This window comes from Macrosteles quadrilineatus, unplaced genomic scaffold (assembly GCF_028750875.1).
Source record: "Macrosteles quadrilineatus isolate MER2022 unplaced genomic scaffold, UCM_ALF_1.0 Scaffold_9__3_contigs__length_116548681, whole genome shotgun sequence".
Taxonomy (NCBI): Eukaryota; Metazoa; Arthropoda; class Insecta; order Hemiptera; family Cicadellidae; genus Macrosteles; species Macrosteles quadrilineatus.
Window position 1 is genome coordinate 21,560,621 of NW_026542602.1, and position 16,734 is coordinate 21,577,354.

At 35.5% G+C, this 16,734-nt stretch overlaps 1 protein-coding gene across 1 annotated transcript in view; it reads left to right on the forward strand.

The window, feature by feature from the left end:
- LOC129002618 (uncharacterized) overlaps window positions 1–8,036 on the forward strand; it is a 140,508-nt gene extending 132,472 nt beyond the window's left edge. Inside the window, exons 8-11 of the mRNA XM_054430563.1 lie at window positions 1,717–1,930; window positions 2,505–2,723; window positions 6,679–6,770; window positions 7,746–8,036. Of these exons, the coding sequence (XP_054286538.1) occupies window positions 1,717–1,930; window positions 2,505–2,723; window positions 6,679–6,770; window positions 7,746–7,904 (684 nt within the window). The 3' untranslated portion in view covers window positions 7,905–8,036. The remainder of the gene's footprint in view (window positions 1–1,716; window positions 1,931–2,504; window positions 2,724–6,678; window positions 6,771–7,745) is intronic.
- Window positions 8,037–16,734: the final 8,698 nt, after the last annotated feature.

The following is a 16,734-nucleotide window of genomic DNA, read 5'->3' on the forward strand; positions in this document are numbered from 1 at the left end:
ACTCATGGTAAGACCTGGACCCGGGACCAATTTACTTTTTCATTTTGAGGTCCCCTGAGGCCAAAAACACCAACCGTTAAAATTCATATATATATGTGTCCGTTAGCACGATAACTCGAGCAAAAATTATCTGATTTTGATGAAATTTGGTACAAAAGTGTAAACCTACGTTTATTCGAACGAGGTTGCGAACCAGCATGATCATATTATGGGAATGGGGGTTTATGGGGGGTTTTATGGGGTAAAAATAGGTTTTTCCCATTTTTGACCCAAAAACACAAAATTTTACAATTTCTTTCCAAACCTTTTTGTAGAGCTTAAAAAACAAATAAAAGTATATTGAAGCGTTATTATGCGCCTATACAGAAAAAATTCCAAAAAATTGTAAATTAAAAATTCCCATGTTATTCTTATGGAGAATAAGTAAACTGTTGTAGTTTGCTTGTTTATGAACATATTTTGATCAAATTTGGAAAATACATTTATTTATTGCTAAACTACAATATTAACATTTTACAACAATAAACACTTTTTTACCCTCCCTGTTGCAGCAAACCTAAGTACTCGTTAAACTCGTTCTATTTAAATAGGGAATAAATGTGATATTAAGGGGACATTTTAGTGTAAATCCAATCAGGCAATGGAAATTCGCTAAGTCTGCAGGTTTGTTGCGGCGGGGGTATTTTAAGGTATGAACAAAAAATGTATGTCTTGAATCATAATATTTGGCCATCTTTTTGTACCGACCAAGACCGGCAAACCAGGTTTTCAGGTGGGTAGGCCGTTTGAGAAGAATAGTCTTTTTCTCTGACCCCTGAAAGGAACAAAATACTGGTACTGGTTTGCCCCCCTGAAGTAAATTCCTGTGGCTGTGGGTGCCCATGAGTGGGTCTAATAGCACCAATACGTGATGCAAGTAAAGAACTTCATCATCATTATAGTATACAAAAATACCCCGCGGCAAACCTGCAGTCTAAGTGAATTTCCATTTGCCTGATTGGATTTACACTAAAATGTCTCCTTAAAAATATCACATTTATTCCCTATATAATATTAGTAAGATTTAAATAGCATCAGTTTAACGAGTACTTAGGTTTGATGTAACAGGGAGGGTAAAAGGTGTTTTTTGTAAAATGTTAGTTTAGTTTAGTATAAAATGAATGCATTTTCCAAATTTGATCAAACATGAACAAGCAAACTACAAGAGTTAACAATTTTCTCCATAAGAATGACATGGGAATTTTAAATTAACAATTTTTTTTAATTTTCTCCGTAACCATTAGGCGCATAATAACGCTTTAATATACTAAATTATTTGTTTTTTAAGCTCTACAAAATGGTTTGGAAAGAAGTTGCTGATGTTTTTAGGGTCAAAAATAAAAAAAAACAATTTTTACCCCATAAAACCCACCATAAACCTCTGTTCCCATAGTCCAATAATGCTGGTTCGCGGACTCGTTCGAATAAACGTAGGTTTACACGTTTGCACCAAATTTCATCAAAATCGGATGATTTTTGCTCGAGTTATCGAGCTAACGGACACATGTATAAATATATATATATATGAATTTGAACGGATGGTGTTTTTGGCCTCTAGGGACCTCAAAACAAAAAAAGTAAATTGGTCCCAGGTATTACCATGAGTACTACGGTAATAGCTTATTCCCTATATGGGAAATTCGCTAACATAGGTCTTATCTCACTTGTATGATGCAGGTGGTAGCTGAAGACTTTGAGAACGTGACAGTTTTCTTCTGTGACATTGTAGGATTCACAGAGCTATCAGCTACAAGCACACCTATGCAAGTAGTCACCATGTTAAACTGCCTATACAGACTGTTTGACTCACGTATTCAGAAATATGATGTTTACAAGGTGGAAACTATCGGAGATTCTTATATGGTTGTTTCAGGATTGCCCCAGGAAAATGGTGAGTGCTGACCATAGATTGTCCATATTATCACTAGGACTATAGTTTCCATACAGTCATATTAAAACCAAACAAATTCATGACCTTCATGGTAAAACCGTGCCATATAACAGTTAACTTGGACTGATATTTCAGCCTCGCTGCAGATGGCCAAAGGAGAATTTACTTCTACTGTATTACTATTACCTTTGACTATTTATACAACTAGACATTCCATCCCCATGTTTCAGTTGTCGCCAGTTTTGTAATCAAAATCATCGTAGTTCATGTGAGCCACCGTCAGATTGTGCTGATTGAAATTACTAATTTCTGTCAATTACACTAACAACTTTTATAAACTTACTTTTTTTGTTAAATATAGTAATGAATGGCAAAAATGTTGACCTCTGCTACCTGCCTTAAGGCACTGGAAGACCAAGTTCTATATAGAACGATATATAGAATATTCTATATAGAACAGCTCTAATGTTCTCATAACCAACTGAAAGGCACAGCTTGTTCTAAGTGGATCTTACTACTTAACCTTTTACCAACAGTAAATTGACCAACTGACTTACACATTGTATGTTTACAGGCATTGTACATGCAGCAGAGATATCCACGATGGCATTAGACCTGGTGCATAGCTTGGAGAGTTACCGTATTCCCCACAGACCGTCGGAGAGTCTGCAAGTGCGTGTAGGCATCAACACGGGGCCTTGTGTGGCTGGAGTCGTGGGGACTACAATGCCACGATACTGTCTCTTCGGGGACACCGTTAACACTGCGGCTCGCATGGAGTCTACTGGGGAAGGTAGCTTTGACATTGAAGAAGGCGCCCCATAGTCATATTAAACCTGCCAAAGTATTTTAGACTGTGTAGTGTTTAATTAAGCAACCAACTGTGTGCTGTCATACAGTAATTTATGCCCCTTACTCCTCACCACCTTTTTGGACATGATCTAAAAGGAAAATTTATTTCAAACCCAAGCATCTCTTATCCTGGGCATAACCGTCATTGATCTCTAGTCTTTCCATAATAATGATGCCAGCTGTTGATAACGATACTAAAGAAAGTATTGTACTAGGTCTCCATTGTATAGTTATTGTCAGTATAAGGTCTCCATTGAGCTCCTGTCGCAATCCATCAAGTTAGCACAAATCTGAAAACAGCGCCATGTTGTTTACCGTACTTCATCCCTAAACTAGAGTAAATAAAAAAAAAAAAAAATTCTTCACTTATATTCAAAATATACTCTTTACTTAATTGATCATTCCATCAAGCAAAATCACCTCACACCTTTATGTAATGCAATTTGGCTATTCCATACAGGTGTGAGTATAACAAAAAGTTGCCCCCTGGTGGGGTTTTAATGAATTTAATTTACACTTTTAATTGAACTACTGAGGACATTACAATCACAGAGCTGCGCAGTGGAAATAAAGATGTTAAGTGTAGGCCCTGTAATTAAATATCCCAGAAGTCCGATTTATGGACCGTGAGAGGTCTGATATGTTGTCCTCCTTCACACCTTCTTCAGCTTAATTCTAACACTTCTTAAAACTAATAGATGTGTTTATTTGAACACTCCATGAATTGAAATGTGCTACTCTGATGAAAGATTGTGACGTGAATTGACACTCTGTAAAACTGTAAAATTGCACATAATAATATTGAAATATTGATTGAAAATATTTATGAAACTGTTTGTTCAGGAAATATTTATCAAAGGTATGACTTCAAGATGTTTATATATATGGATTCGGTTAAGCCGATTACTCATAAATTCACAACCTGATATTAAATATTATGAACTGAACCTATAAAAATTGTACTGTCAAAATATATTTACAAAATGTGATCATCAACACTCATTGTGAATACTTTGTATACCTCTTCCAGTTAAGCCATTTACCTTTTTACTTTACCAGTTTTATACTAATGATACTAACAGCTGAAACACAGGATAATGAAAAGATGGTGATTTGTAAAAATACTGTATAATGAGATGATAATTGCAAATGAGCTGTGATACAATAATTAATAAAATTTATACAATGTGATAACCTTTTTTGTACACAATTTAACAATATTTTGAAAGAGAGAGTGAGAGAGTTGATTGTAAGATTGAATGTTCAAATTGGCGGTTTGTTCATTTTTTAAAACTGCAAAGTCTCGGGAAAACCTAGCCTTGATGATTTTATTTATTTGTTTTGGATCACCAGACTCCCCAAAGATGTTCGTAATTATCAAACTGGCCAGTTTACAATTTAATCAAACAGGGACTATTATATAGGTTTGTGATCTACATCACTCCTTGCTGATCAGTGCAACGGGGCCAATCGACTGCTGAGTCGATTATTTGATAATTTTTATTTAGTATTTAATATTTATGAATTTAATGGGAGTCTATCCTTATGACCCTTTATCAACCCTAGCCTTCGACCGAGCACTCTGTTACCCCCATTTACGTTACACAATCAAACTCTCACTATTAAAAAATGTAATACTGTTCAAAAATTATTCTACACATGAAATACAAACGTTTTAAATAATAATACTGATGATGATAGAATCTGACTGTACATAGAATACAAAAATAATAATATCACAGATAAACATTGCTCTTTAAATTAATATACCATTTCAATTCAATTTAATAAATAATTTTCATTTGACTAGGTTCACTATTATAACTTAAATTCTTTGTATGACATGACCAAATTTAATAAAACATTTTATTCTGAATCGTGACCATGTGCTCTAAGTAGACCAAATGAAACACGAAAATCTCAGACCAAACAAAACATGATTCATAACTTGTAAAACGAGTGGTACATGTGAAAAAATGTGGCAGATTGGCAAGACTATTTTAATACTAAAACACAAATAACACAAACATTTACTTACGTACACATGTCGACACATTAACATTCATTCCGACGAAGATTCACGCGTACCGAACATTTAAAACTGACTGATTTAAAACTGACGTTTTGTGACTATTTGTCTGACCGAGCGGAATATCACGACACGGTTTTTTCTGGTGTAGGACTTATTAATTCTTGTTTTTTCGAGCTGGCGTTTAATGATTCAATTGAAAATACCGTCACGACGACCCGCGATTCGCTAGAAACTGACATTTGCTATCGATATGATGCATGTACGAATTTTCATCACGAACGCGAACAATCAATCCGGCATCTCAACTGTCTCGACTTAATACTAATAAAACACACCCCCAAATGCAATTCGGCGAAATTTTGACAATTGCGATCGTTTGATGCACGTACAATTTCCGCCCGAACGCTAATTTCCGAGCTACGAATTAAGATATTAATAAATTCGTCCTACACCAGCGACAAAACGCGACTTCACATGTTGACTACGCGAGTACTGAGCCACGAGTGACGAGACGACGAGACGACGAGACGCTTTGCAGACGACGCGGTTCCCAACGGTCTTCGTATCCTTCCGCGTTACGTCATGTTGGACTGACTTGTCCATTGACTGTCGCGGATTTTAAATCTTTGAATTTAAAATCGGCACACTAGCCAGTTTAAACCCATATGCATTAATTAGTCTCTGAGCAGCCAAAATAAACACAAAAGAAAATGGATGCTCACTACAAGCGCTAGCAGCTATTGGATACAGAAGAGGACATCTATATGGACGAGCTGTCGCCAATTTCTACTAAAAAAGAATGTAGTTGTGTGAGCCAGTCAAAGAATACACTAGTGTCTACAATTCAATTTTCTGCCTTATTTTTTGTTGCTGACATAGTTGACCAGGTCAAAATAATTCGTTCCATTAGCTTAACTTACTAAAAAAATAGTGTACCTATTCGAAAGAAATTAGTTAATAGGAACAGCACAATCTGTCTATTGCTCACATCAACTACAAAGAATTTGGTTTAAAAACTGGCGACAAGTCTAACATGGGGAAGGAATGTCTAGTTATATCAATGTTCAAAGCTACAGGTATAAACTGTGTTCTGTTATTTTTATGGTCTAAGTCAAAAACCGCTATTGAAGTCCATCACAAGTGATAATGATTTAAGTGGTTGAGGTAGAAAATGAACGAAAGGGATGAAGAGAGTGTGAAGAATTTCATAAACATTAATGCAATTGAGGACAGTTGCAGTCATGCTTCAGTCGCTTTTGAGGCAGAGAGCAAAATTAATGATATTGTGCACGAATTACAGTGTCAAGGCACCTTTTTCAGTCCCGTAACGTATGGGGGGGGGGGCATGTAAAAGACAGGACATGGATGAACCCTGATAGTCATAAAATTATTGATCAGCACTCTTGATATAGCATTTAGTCCGTTTCGGAGATTACTCCATCGCCGGGTGTTTAGTTGTAGGCTTTGTCTATCAATACAACTTCAGTATCCAATAGTCAATGGTCGTGAACTAAATTACAGTACTGTATTTACATGTTTGACGAGATTTTTCATTTTCATTACGTCAACGGTTTATAAGCAATAAATAATCACAAAACACGACATAAAAACATTAACGCATGTACACGCTAAAAATCTGATGACCGACACACTCAGTTTCTTTATTATTTATGAAAAACTTGCTTCAGCTCTCAAACCAACCAACAATGTTTACTGTACTATGTTTCAATTTTTGCTTTCACTAGGGGGGGGGGGGAAGGGAGTAAAATCCACATTATTACCTTGTATAAATGAATAAAATACAAATATCGTGTGTCTTACAACAATATAGCCAACTTATTTTCCTTTCTTCAATTTGTTTCAGCAATGAAAATCCATATAACCAAAACGACCAAAGATCTTCTAGACATTGTTGGGGGATTTATAGTAGAATCAAGAGGGGAGGTGGAAATAAAGGTAACAATAATTTAGGGCTGACATTGATAGGGATTATTTAACTGTTGCAGGTTATTTTGTAACTGTGGAAATCCCACACTTCCTTCACCCCTTCCTACATCGTGGACCTGTTTAAGTTTGCCAATTATGTGATGGATCCTAAGATTTAAATGTTATTTTATATAACCTTATTTAGCTATGAAAATCAAATGTGTAAAATACTGTACCTAAGGTAGTACGTTCCAAATTGCGACTAAATGTAAACTTAAAAACTTTCTCTATATTACTTGATCAGTGGTCATCATACGATTTTTTCTCCTTTTGAACTGTGTTTATAGGTCGTGGCTTGATTTTAACATATGCTATGATTCTTTGTTTTGTTTATTATTTTGTAACCATCATGGCAACCCATAAGGCCAATGTTAAAATTTAAATCTTTGAGTTGCTGTTAAATATTGGCATTATCAAAAATTAAAATTGGCATCGTCTAAACCATCCAAAGATTTGACAAAACAATCTTGGTAAGTATGGCTAAACCTGTTCAGCCATTATTGAGTTTATGTGTTAGAAAGTTTGCATTGAAGTTGATCCCAAAGAGCTTCGCTTCGCTCCGCTCAATTAGTGAATCAGCTAATCGCCCAATGCAAATCTAATGGAAATTACAAGTTACAACTTGTAACTTGTAGTTTATCATGAAACAGGCCCCTGGGTAGCTAAGTGTGTACAATCATAGACAAAAAGAATTTAATATAGACTGACAGCCGTGCTGCAGTTACCATGGTTACCATAGGTTCTGGCGCATAACATACGCCATAACATGGCGCTCCCAGCGGTGTGCGCCAGAACCTATGGTAACCAAAGCACGGCTGATGGTCTATATTTAATTCTTTTTGTCTATGGTATAACCCTGGTATCAAAGTATCTCTAATCTTAATAGATAGTCAAACTATTTTTCTCCGTTTTTTACTCAAACATCAATCGTTTGTGATTTTTTAGGGAAAAGGTGTTATGGAGACATATTGGCTGACAGGTAAGGAAGGGGGAATCAACTACACACCCGAGATAGATTTCAAAGATGACGCAGACTATGTTCCAGACTTCATACATATGATTGCATCTCCCTCCACAGATGAACTACTAGAATCAACATTATAACATCAAGCTCGCAGCTGTTCGGCTGAAAACTTTGAAACTGCTTTGGACATTGAGATGTCAAATCATTGTACTTCATCTAACGCTAACAGAAGACTGTCTCTGTTTTCCTTCAGGCCTAACTACTTTTAATACTTACAGAATAGTAATGTATATATATATATATATATATTAGAAAAGTGATATTTTTGTAAGGAAAATTCAGAATCAGTATTAGATAGTAGGACCACGATAAAATTGTAGACTATGATAAAATACGATCACCTGGATCAGTTTTAGTATAAGGATGATAATGATAAAATAGGCCGTTGTCTAATTGTAGTTAATTAATCTATAGGTTACTAAAACACCTCAAGTGGTGGGAGTTTTATATTATACTAGTCATCAACGAAACTAGTCATTTTTCATTCAAGCCAGATGCGTTATGTTATAGCAGGACCTCTACTACAACAATCAGGGACCGGACTAGATATGATCGGATTTTCCCTGTTAGGGATTCTAAGCATCAGGCGACCTTCTTCAGCACAGAAAATCCCCACTGTCTCGATTGCAACTATGTGTTAGTATTGCACTCGTAGCAAAATAACACATTCAAATTACTGCTACTGTGGCACTATGAAGAGTATGTGTTTCCTTGTTCCAAGCAATTTCTTTCATAACGACCAAGTGGGAATATCAACTGGAAGGAGGGTAGCCACATAGTGACATCCACCTGACCAGACCCAAATCATAGCAAAATCTAATTTGATTGAATAAAAGTATTTTCAGAAATACTCCTTTTTATTTGGGACGGTTGGATACATTAACCTAACTGATCTGACCCCTGGATGCCCAATATCATCAATAAGCATTGTTATACCATTGATTTACATTTTTATTTAGGGTTTATATGTTCTATAGATTTGGTGTTGTAGGGAAACAAACTAATTGTGTATTAAAATACACAATAATCTCTAAATATACACTTTTATACAGTTTCATACTTTTGTAACAAGCTTTTCAGTGTCATGGATTATTGTTATCTATTTAGTTAAGACTATTTTTCTCCTCTGTATTTTTCCAAATTGACCTTAATAAACGGTCAATGACTGTTTATTTTCACAATTTAAATTAAAATAACCAATATCTACAGTACTGAAATGGAATTTTTCGGCCTTAAAATAGATCAAAACAAATTAAGAGGGTTGAACCTGCGGAGATTGGAAAAAAATTTCTGCTCGAGAGAAAAATTACCTGAAGAAAAGTAATTTACCTGAAATTAATTCTGGTATATTTTGGGAAAACTTACCACACTGGTTTTCATCTTTTTCAATCACCTGTTTCATTAAAGTATTTATTTAAGTAAAAACAAAGAGAAATGTAACTTAATAGTTATTTGTGTAACTAGTGAGCAAAGTGGCACTTTGCTGCAAACGAGAGCAATGTTTCCACACGAGCCGCAGGCGAGTGTGGAATGATCTCGAGTGCAGCAAAGGCCTTTTGCACTCGTGTTACACATTATATTTTTCCTACAGCCACTATAAAGCATATAAATAATTAGTCTTCCAAACACTATACAAAACGTTTTTAGGTTCAGCTGGCAACACAAATAGGTGCCCTAGAGAAAGTAGTCAACGGTCCGTATCACTCCGCTATTTTTTCCTCGGCAAGCAATGTGCTCCGCGACTTGAGAAAATAGTTCCGTATGTTTTTGTAATTTGAAGTGGTTTCCGCTCCTAAGAAAATTCTATAAAGGTATTTTCTTGTTTATTAAGATCGTAGGAATGTTTTAAAAACGTTTAGAAGAAAAGTCCAGAAAGTTCAGAAATACCGAAACTATAAACACGAAATGACAGGTTAAATCGTAGTTATAATAGTTAATCAGCTGCTCATAGTATTATTATCTTTAAGTGTTGCCAACCTATTTCCAATCGTACACGGATTACGTGTATTATAGAGCCACGCTGTTTTGTGTTGTTTCGTTGGAATCCTGATGTGCGCCAAAGTATAAACCGTACGACAAAGTATAAATATGCAGCAATTAGCAGCCTTCTGTACTATATACAGTACAAGGAAGCCAACTTTGTCGGGTGACTGTAGGAAAAATAAATAAATTCTACTTGACGACTTTACATACTACCTAAAGTAAACAAATTTATCTGTCTTATGTGTGTCATCTCTATTGACAATTAATATACCTTTTAAAGATGGTTGCCAAATATGGATTTTTGGATGTCCAACTAAGCCAAAAATTGTGATCCAAGCTTTAGAATACTTGTAACTTATGTGTTCATTAAGATAGATGTAATTGAGATTGTCCTAAAAGTGTAATAGTAATGTGTAATGTGTAAGTCCTCAATTGTGTTTAGTACTATTAGACAATTGTTATTCGGGCTCTAACAGTCTTGAAAGCCACCTCCTGTTTGATACTTTTTCTAGTGCATTGTACGGTATTTTGACTCTTTACAGTGTGTTATCACTTTCTTGGACATTAGATAGGGATGGATACACCTAGATTCAATATTCTCGTTTCAGTAACAAAACAACACTGTTTAAATTAGGATTTTTAGTGCTAGATAAATCAAATTCATTCATTGTCTTTTGTTATGTTGGTATCACAATTTTATCTGATTACCAAACTAAAAGCTAATGTAGTCTAGTATTTTACTTAGGGAATAAATAACAAAATAATTTAGAATATACTTTTTTACCTCACTATAAGACATCTATCACCAAAGAATAAGTATACTGTATGCCAAAGTATCCTAAAATGTAATGGTAGTTGAGTAAGGTTTTGTGATACTTTTTGTTTTCAACTATTACTGCACTATGCTGTGTTAATAGATCAGGGTTGATTTTACTATGTTGATTAGTCGTAGTCTAATATAAATAACACCACTATTCAGCTGGAATATGGTGTGCTGTTTCTTAACTTAAATTCACTTCAGTCGACATTAGAAATACTTTTAAGGAAAAGGAGTATAGGCCAAAATTACTTTTTTTTAAATGAAACCGGTTCTTTTTTTCAGAATCACCAAAAGTGGACACTACTGACCTTATTTTTTAATGGACTGTGGTTTTAACTGTTTGTGAACTCCAGAGATCATTTGGTAGTTTAATAATGTGTGTTATATATCATTTTTCCTCTCACATAAGATCAAATTTAAATTATCTTAATAATTTCTTAATCAGCATAATATATGTGTTATTAATTTTACGGATAGTAAATAAAAATATGTCTAACAACACTTAAAACATATATTTACACTTAACTCCAGGCCGCAGCCTTCGAAGTGACAAGTAGGGTTGTGACACTGTTTTTTTGGAGGCAGCTAATGGTATTTGTGTATTTTTTAAGAATACAAAAGCTTGGTTACTGGGCTATGAAAGTATTGACTCCACTTTAAATGTACAAAAGTCAAAAATAGATTTTCAATTTAAATACTAGAGGACCCACGCTGCTCCGCAGCTTTAAAATAAATATACTATCCGAGAAATAATCAAATTTATGATTTTCGATTGTGTATTACAGTACATCAATAGCTCAAATTAGAGCCTATAATTTACTGATTATTTTGAGTATAAAACATATTTAAAAAAAGAACAATACCTGAGCTATTGATTTTTAATCATAGAAAAACCTTATCAAAATAATTTTTGTGTTGGTTGTTCACCTTGGGTTAGCTTAGAAATCGTCCAATTTGAATAATTAATAGCTTAAATGAAAGCTGGTGTTTCACTGAAGGTTCTTAATTGAAGTAAGAATTTGAAAATTAATCAAATTATGTTTTTTGTTGAGCAATACAGTAGGTAAATATATGGCGATGCATGATGAGAAAGCTTTGCTTGCATGCCTCCAATTTGAGACCTCAATCACGAAAATCGGTCGGGCAGAAGAGCCAAACAAACTCGGAAAAATGAAACCAAATTTAACTCCCATAAGAAATACATGAGGAGCAAATTTCGTTTACATATAAGCCGAGTGGGATTAGGGGCCTATAGATAAATATATGCCAATGCTTGATGACAAATTTGAGACCTCAATCATGAAAATCAGATGGGTAAATCAGCCAAATGAACTCGGAAAAGAAAAACCAAATGTTTTTAATGTATATGATTGTTTTGGTTTTCAATTATATATGTTTTATTTGTAATCTTTTAACAAATTTATGTTCATTAATTTAAATTTAAATGAATAATACGCGAATTAATGAGCTCGTGTCACCTGTCTGCCATGTTACCTTATGGGACGTCTGGCGCTAGACAACTACTTGCAAAGTTGTCAATTCTACCAGGCCGCAGCCTGGACTTAAAGGTGGCCGTGCATATACTGTTTTAAACAAGATTGTAAATATTATATAAAAATGGTAATCATGATTGATTTTGATTGAACACTCCTAAGCGAATGTCCCCTATTGAGACTGATGATGATTGGAGTGTCAAATATAAATGGATCACCACTACAATTTTATATATATATTCACTGTCTTGTTTAAAACAGTATAAGTGTTAATATATGTTTCAAGTGTTATTAGACATATTTATATTTACTCTCCGTAATTCTTTTAAAACACGGTTTTAGTACACGCCCACACAGTCAGGATAAGCAAGCTGCCTCATTTGAGGAGTAACTCAAAGAATCCACCAAACTGGTTACTTCAGCCCAAGCTGTCCACCATAGGCCAATTCACACGTAGCAACTTTGATCGACGCTACTAGTAGCAGCTACTACTAGCACTCGCAAATAATTTCTTCGTTGCAGTCACACTAGGTGACTAGAAGTAGTAGTGAGTAGAGAGAAATGCTTCTATTGTGCTTCTAGTGTTTCAAAGCATTACCATGTCATCAGTGGGGATAAGCCAACAGGCCTTAGTTACGATGTCCCTTGTTGTTAGGTGTAAGAGAACTGTGTGAGGACTGAGGAGTTGTTGGACTCCTATAAGTTGCACACTATACCTGACTGCTCGGCCATTGATCATACTTAGCGGTATACCGCTCTTACAAACAACTGTAGTCAATCAAAAGCCCAGAGTAGTTCTACACTCACCCAGGTTGTAGCACAAGACAGGTATAGCTTTCCACGCTACTGATTGAGCTACAGAAATCTGAAAGTTGAACCCATAGAGCTCTAAGGTTTTAAGTGAACTTGTCCTAGTTTATTTAAAAGCCAATACATATGTTTATATTAGACTACGACTGATTCAGCAATGACTTAACAACTTAACTAGTCTTTTAAGTAGAGAATTGTGAATTTACTTCAAGAGTTGTCTTCTTTAGTATTTGTAGTGAAACAGTAGCAAACTTGATGCAAGTGTAACTTGTACTTTAAAATCACTTAAGTTATTATTAAAAGTTAATTTTAGTATCCAAAGAAAAATAGGACCATGTGATATCATGTTGAAATGCACACAAACTTTGGTAGGGTCTAGTCTGTGCAATGATCTTCAGGCAGAGAAGTATAGCTACCATAAGGTATAAGTCAAATAGCAAACCAGTGACAAGTGGTGACTGGTAGTGCAAGTGGTCTGTTTCTAACGAGGCTTATTAGCCTAGGACCAAGTACTGAGCTATCTGGTAAACAAAATTTATTTTTGCCCGGATATCTGGCTTATTCTATAACTACTTGCTACCACACACCTTGGGCTGGGTAGATGAGTGACTTAGCCCCTTGGACCCTTACATTGCAAATTTTGTTTTTAAAACTCAGTTTCACTCATGATAACAAACTGAGCCTAATATCATGGCCTAGATGCTCATAGTCAATGCTAATATAACTTACAGAGTGATTTCTGTTTCTAGTTGGGCAAATGTTACAATTTTTAAACGAGGAAACAAATCTTTATAATGCTCAGTTCATTTTTAATTTAGCCTAATTAAATACATTCTAGGTACGATGAGATGCTCCACTTTCACTATTAAGTTAAGTTATCTTAGATGTATTAGTTTAATGAACGTATGTTGCTAGAAAAATATTCCTTCTAGGCCTATAAAAGGGACTTTAGCAAGCAGGCCGTAATTTCATTAAATCTCTAAAACTGTATCCTTTATGTGTAACGATTTTTGAGGATTGCAATGCAAATTTCAAATTTGTGAGCAATGCAAATTGTGATACTTAATCAAGGTAGCATATTCCTTTCTGTGCAAAACAAAAGGATCTTGAGAAAAGCTGAGAATCATTATTTTAGTGTAATTAAAGCTTGACGCATGGCGGCTTAAACTATTCAAACAGGGTAAACTTGTCAAAATCTGTGATTCATAGATTTATTTTGCAAAAATACTGAAATTGTAATTTTTACAGCAAACTCTTTAGTGTGCTTTATTTTCCTCAACCCCATTTTTTGCATGACAATCACTTAACTTTTATCTAATAAGCGCCTTAGTGAACAGTATTCATTTAAATGGGTAGTCTAACTAATTTTTGATGATTTATAAAGGAAATCGAATGATTATTTTTTTTTTTTTATTGAAAGGTTAATACCACTGGTCAGACCCAGGGCTGGCTAGAGGGTGGGGCAGAGGGCGGCAGAGCCCTCTAAGGGGCTCTAAAGGGCTCTAAAGCTCTAAGCTCTAAAGGGGCCCCGGCCCAATCAAATGTAAAATGTTTTCGATACATGTAATCTGCTAAAGTCAAAATGTTTGTATGGTTTTCCTTTTCAATAAGTAATTTTTTACTTGAATTGTTTAATTCAAGTCTTGACTGTGAATAAAGTTGCAACTGTGAGCAAGAGAATTAATCAAACTATCAAGCATTTTAGTTATGCATTGTTATATGTGTAACTAAACGGCACATAGACGGCTGGACAATAAATCAGGAAAATAGGGGGCCCGGGATAGGGTTGCCATATGGTAATGTGTGAAAAAGAGGAGATTTTAGCTGGCGGTCTCCCACGATAATAGTGGATAAAAATTAACGGGCTAGCAAAATTGTAAGCCTATACGGTACCTAGTTATAGCAAAACTATAACAGAAAGTGCATGGGTCATAAACTTAAACAAAAACAAAATTATGTCACCAGCCTGAAAGTAAAAACGTTTGTATTATTATTTAAATGGAACTGTCAAAAAACATCCAAACCAGTTGTAACCGCTATTAGCCTATAGACATTCGGGCCAATGACGTATTTTTGTTTATATTTATTTATTAGTCTATACCACGAGGTACGCTAAAACATAAAATATTGCATCGCTTGTCATCTCACTAAAAAATAACGAATAACCAAATAGAGTCAACAAAACGCTCTCTGTCTGCGTCTGCTAGTTTTTTGAAGTGAACACGGATACCTTCGGACTGGCCGGCAGACGTGAATGAATGACTGGGAACAATGAAACAGACAATAAAGATAAACTAAGGACGTTGCTGGCCAAAGTGAAACCAAGGAATAAAAAAAACTTAGAAGAGAGTATGAGGTTTGCATTTTTCAGTTATTGCATTTTGATAATATGCAAACGCAAACATTTTATTTTACTCCAAAATTGCCGTTATGTAATGTATTTTAATAGAGTGTAAAAAAGAGGAGATTTTTCACCTTTTGCAGAAATCCCCCGGCAAAATCCAGTAATCTCCGGGAAAATCCGGGGATATGGCAACCCTAGCCCGGGATCGCTCAGCCCAGGGACCCGTGATGGCTCTCGCAGGCCCTGCAGAACACCAATGAGTCACCACTGACCACTAAGCTTCCAAAGAACAAAGAATTTAACCAGCCCAGCCGAGTAATAGAACTTTGTATTCATACGATGATCTTCTATTGAATGAAGGATGACGATAACCAAGTACAGGCGGTGTTTTTGAACGACATGCTTTTAGGCAGGTGTTACTATTGACGTAGATTTTTGTGGGCTTCAATCACCTTTATTTTTGTTTGTGATGTCCGGGACTCGTCAAAACACACATAAACACACATATATACAACACAAAATCGTCCACAGCATCAAGGTCCGACGTTTCGCGGAACTCTAAACAACGTTCCGCTTCTTCAGGGTATTAATAAACTATTTTTAGCCCGCACGCGGGTCGACGACTGCCAGATCAGCTGAGCTTGGGGGAGGACGGGCGGGGGCGGGGGTAGGTGCATTGTCCATTGTTGATAAGCCATTCACGCTCCTGGCCTTATCTCGTAGTTGTTCTAGTTCGTTTTTAACAATGTTTAAGTACACCGTACTGACATCCACCGATGGTCGTGAGAGTGGCTCGTCTTCTATTGCCATGAAAAGCGACTCTGCCGTATTTTGTTTCCTCCAATCAGACTCCTTGTATAGAATTGCAGACGAACCCCAATCAACAATATGATTCGTTTCTACAACGTGCTCACATATCTTGGAACCATACTTATCCTTGTTTTTGACTTTTTTTATGTGTTCATTTATTCGAACTTTAACTGGCCTAGAAGTTTGGCCCACATAATTTCTGCCACAAGAACACGGGATTTTGTAGACAATGTCTTTTGTATTTTGTTGCTCATTAACGGGTTTTAGTTTTGTGACACGACTACGGATAGTATATTTATTTTTGAAGACAGTTCTTATATTGTATTTGGAATTCACCCGTCTCAATTTTTCAGAAGCATTTTTAACGTATGGAATACATACAGTGGTCAGGGGTTTTATCCTGGTGCTGGGGTCTTCTGGAATGTTTACTTTATTTAAGCTTTTTAAGGCCTTAGCAAAAACGAGGGGAGGGTATCCACAGTTTTGGAGATGTGTTTTTATGTTTTCCAGCTCTGTTTTAAAAATTTCCTCAGTACTACAGATGGATTCGGCCCGTTTAATCAAACCATTTGGCTTAAATTGAGCCAAATTTAATCAAACCAATGGCTAGACCTGTCTTAACGTGTGTGGGGTGATTGGAGGCAAAGTTG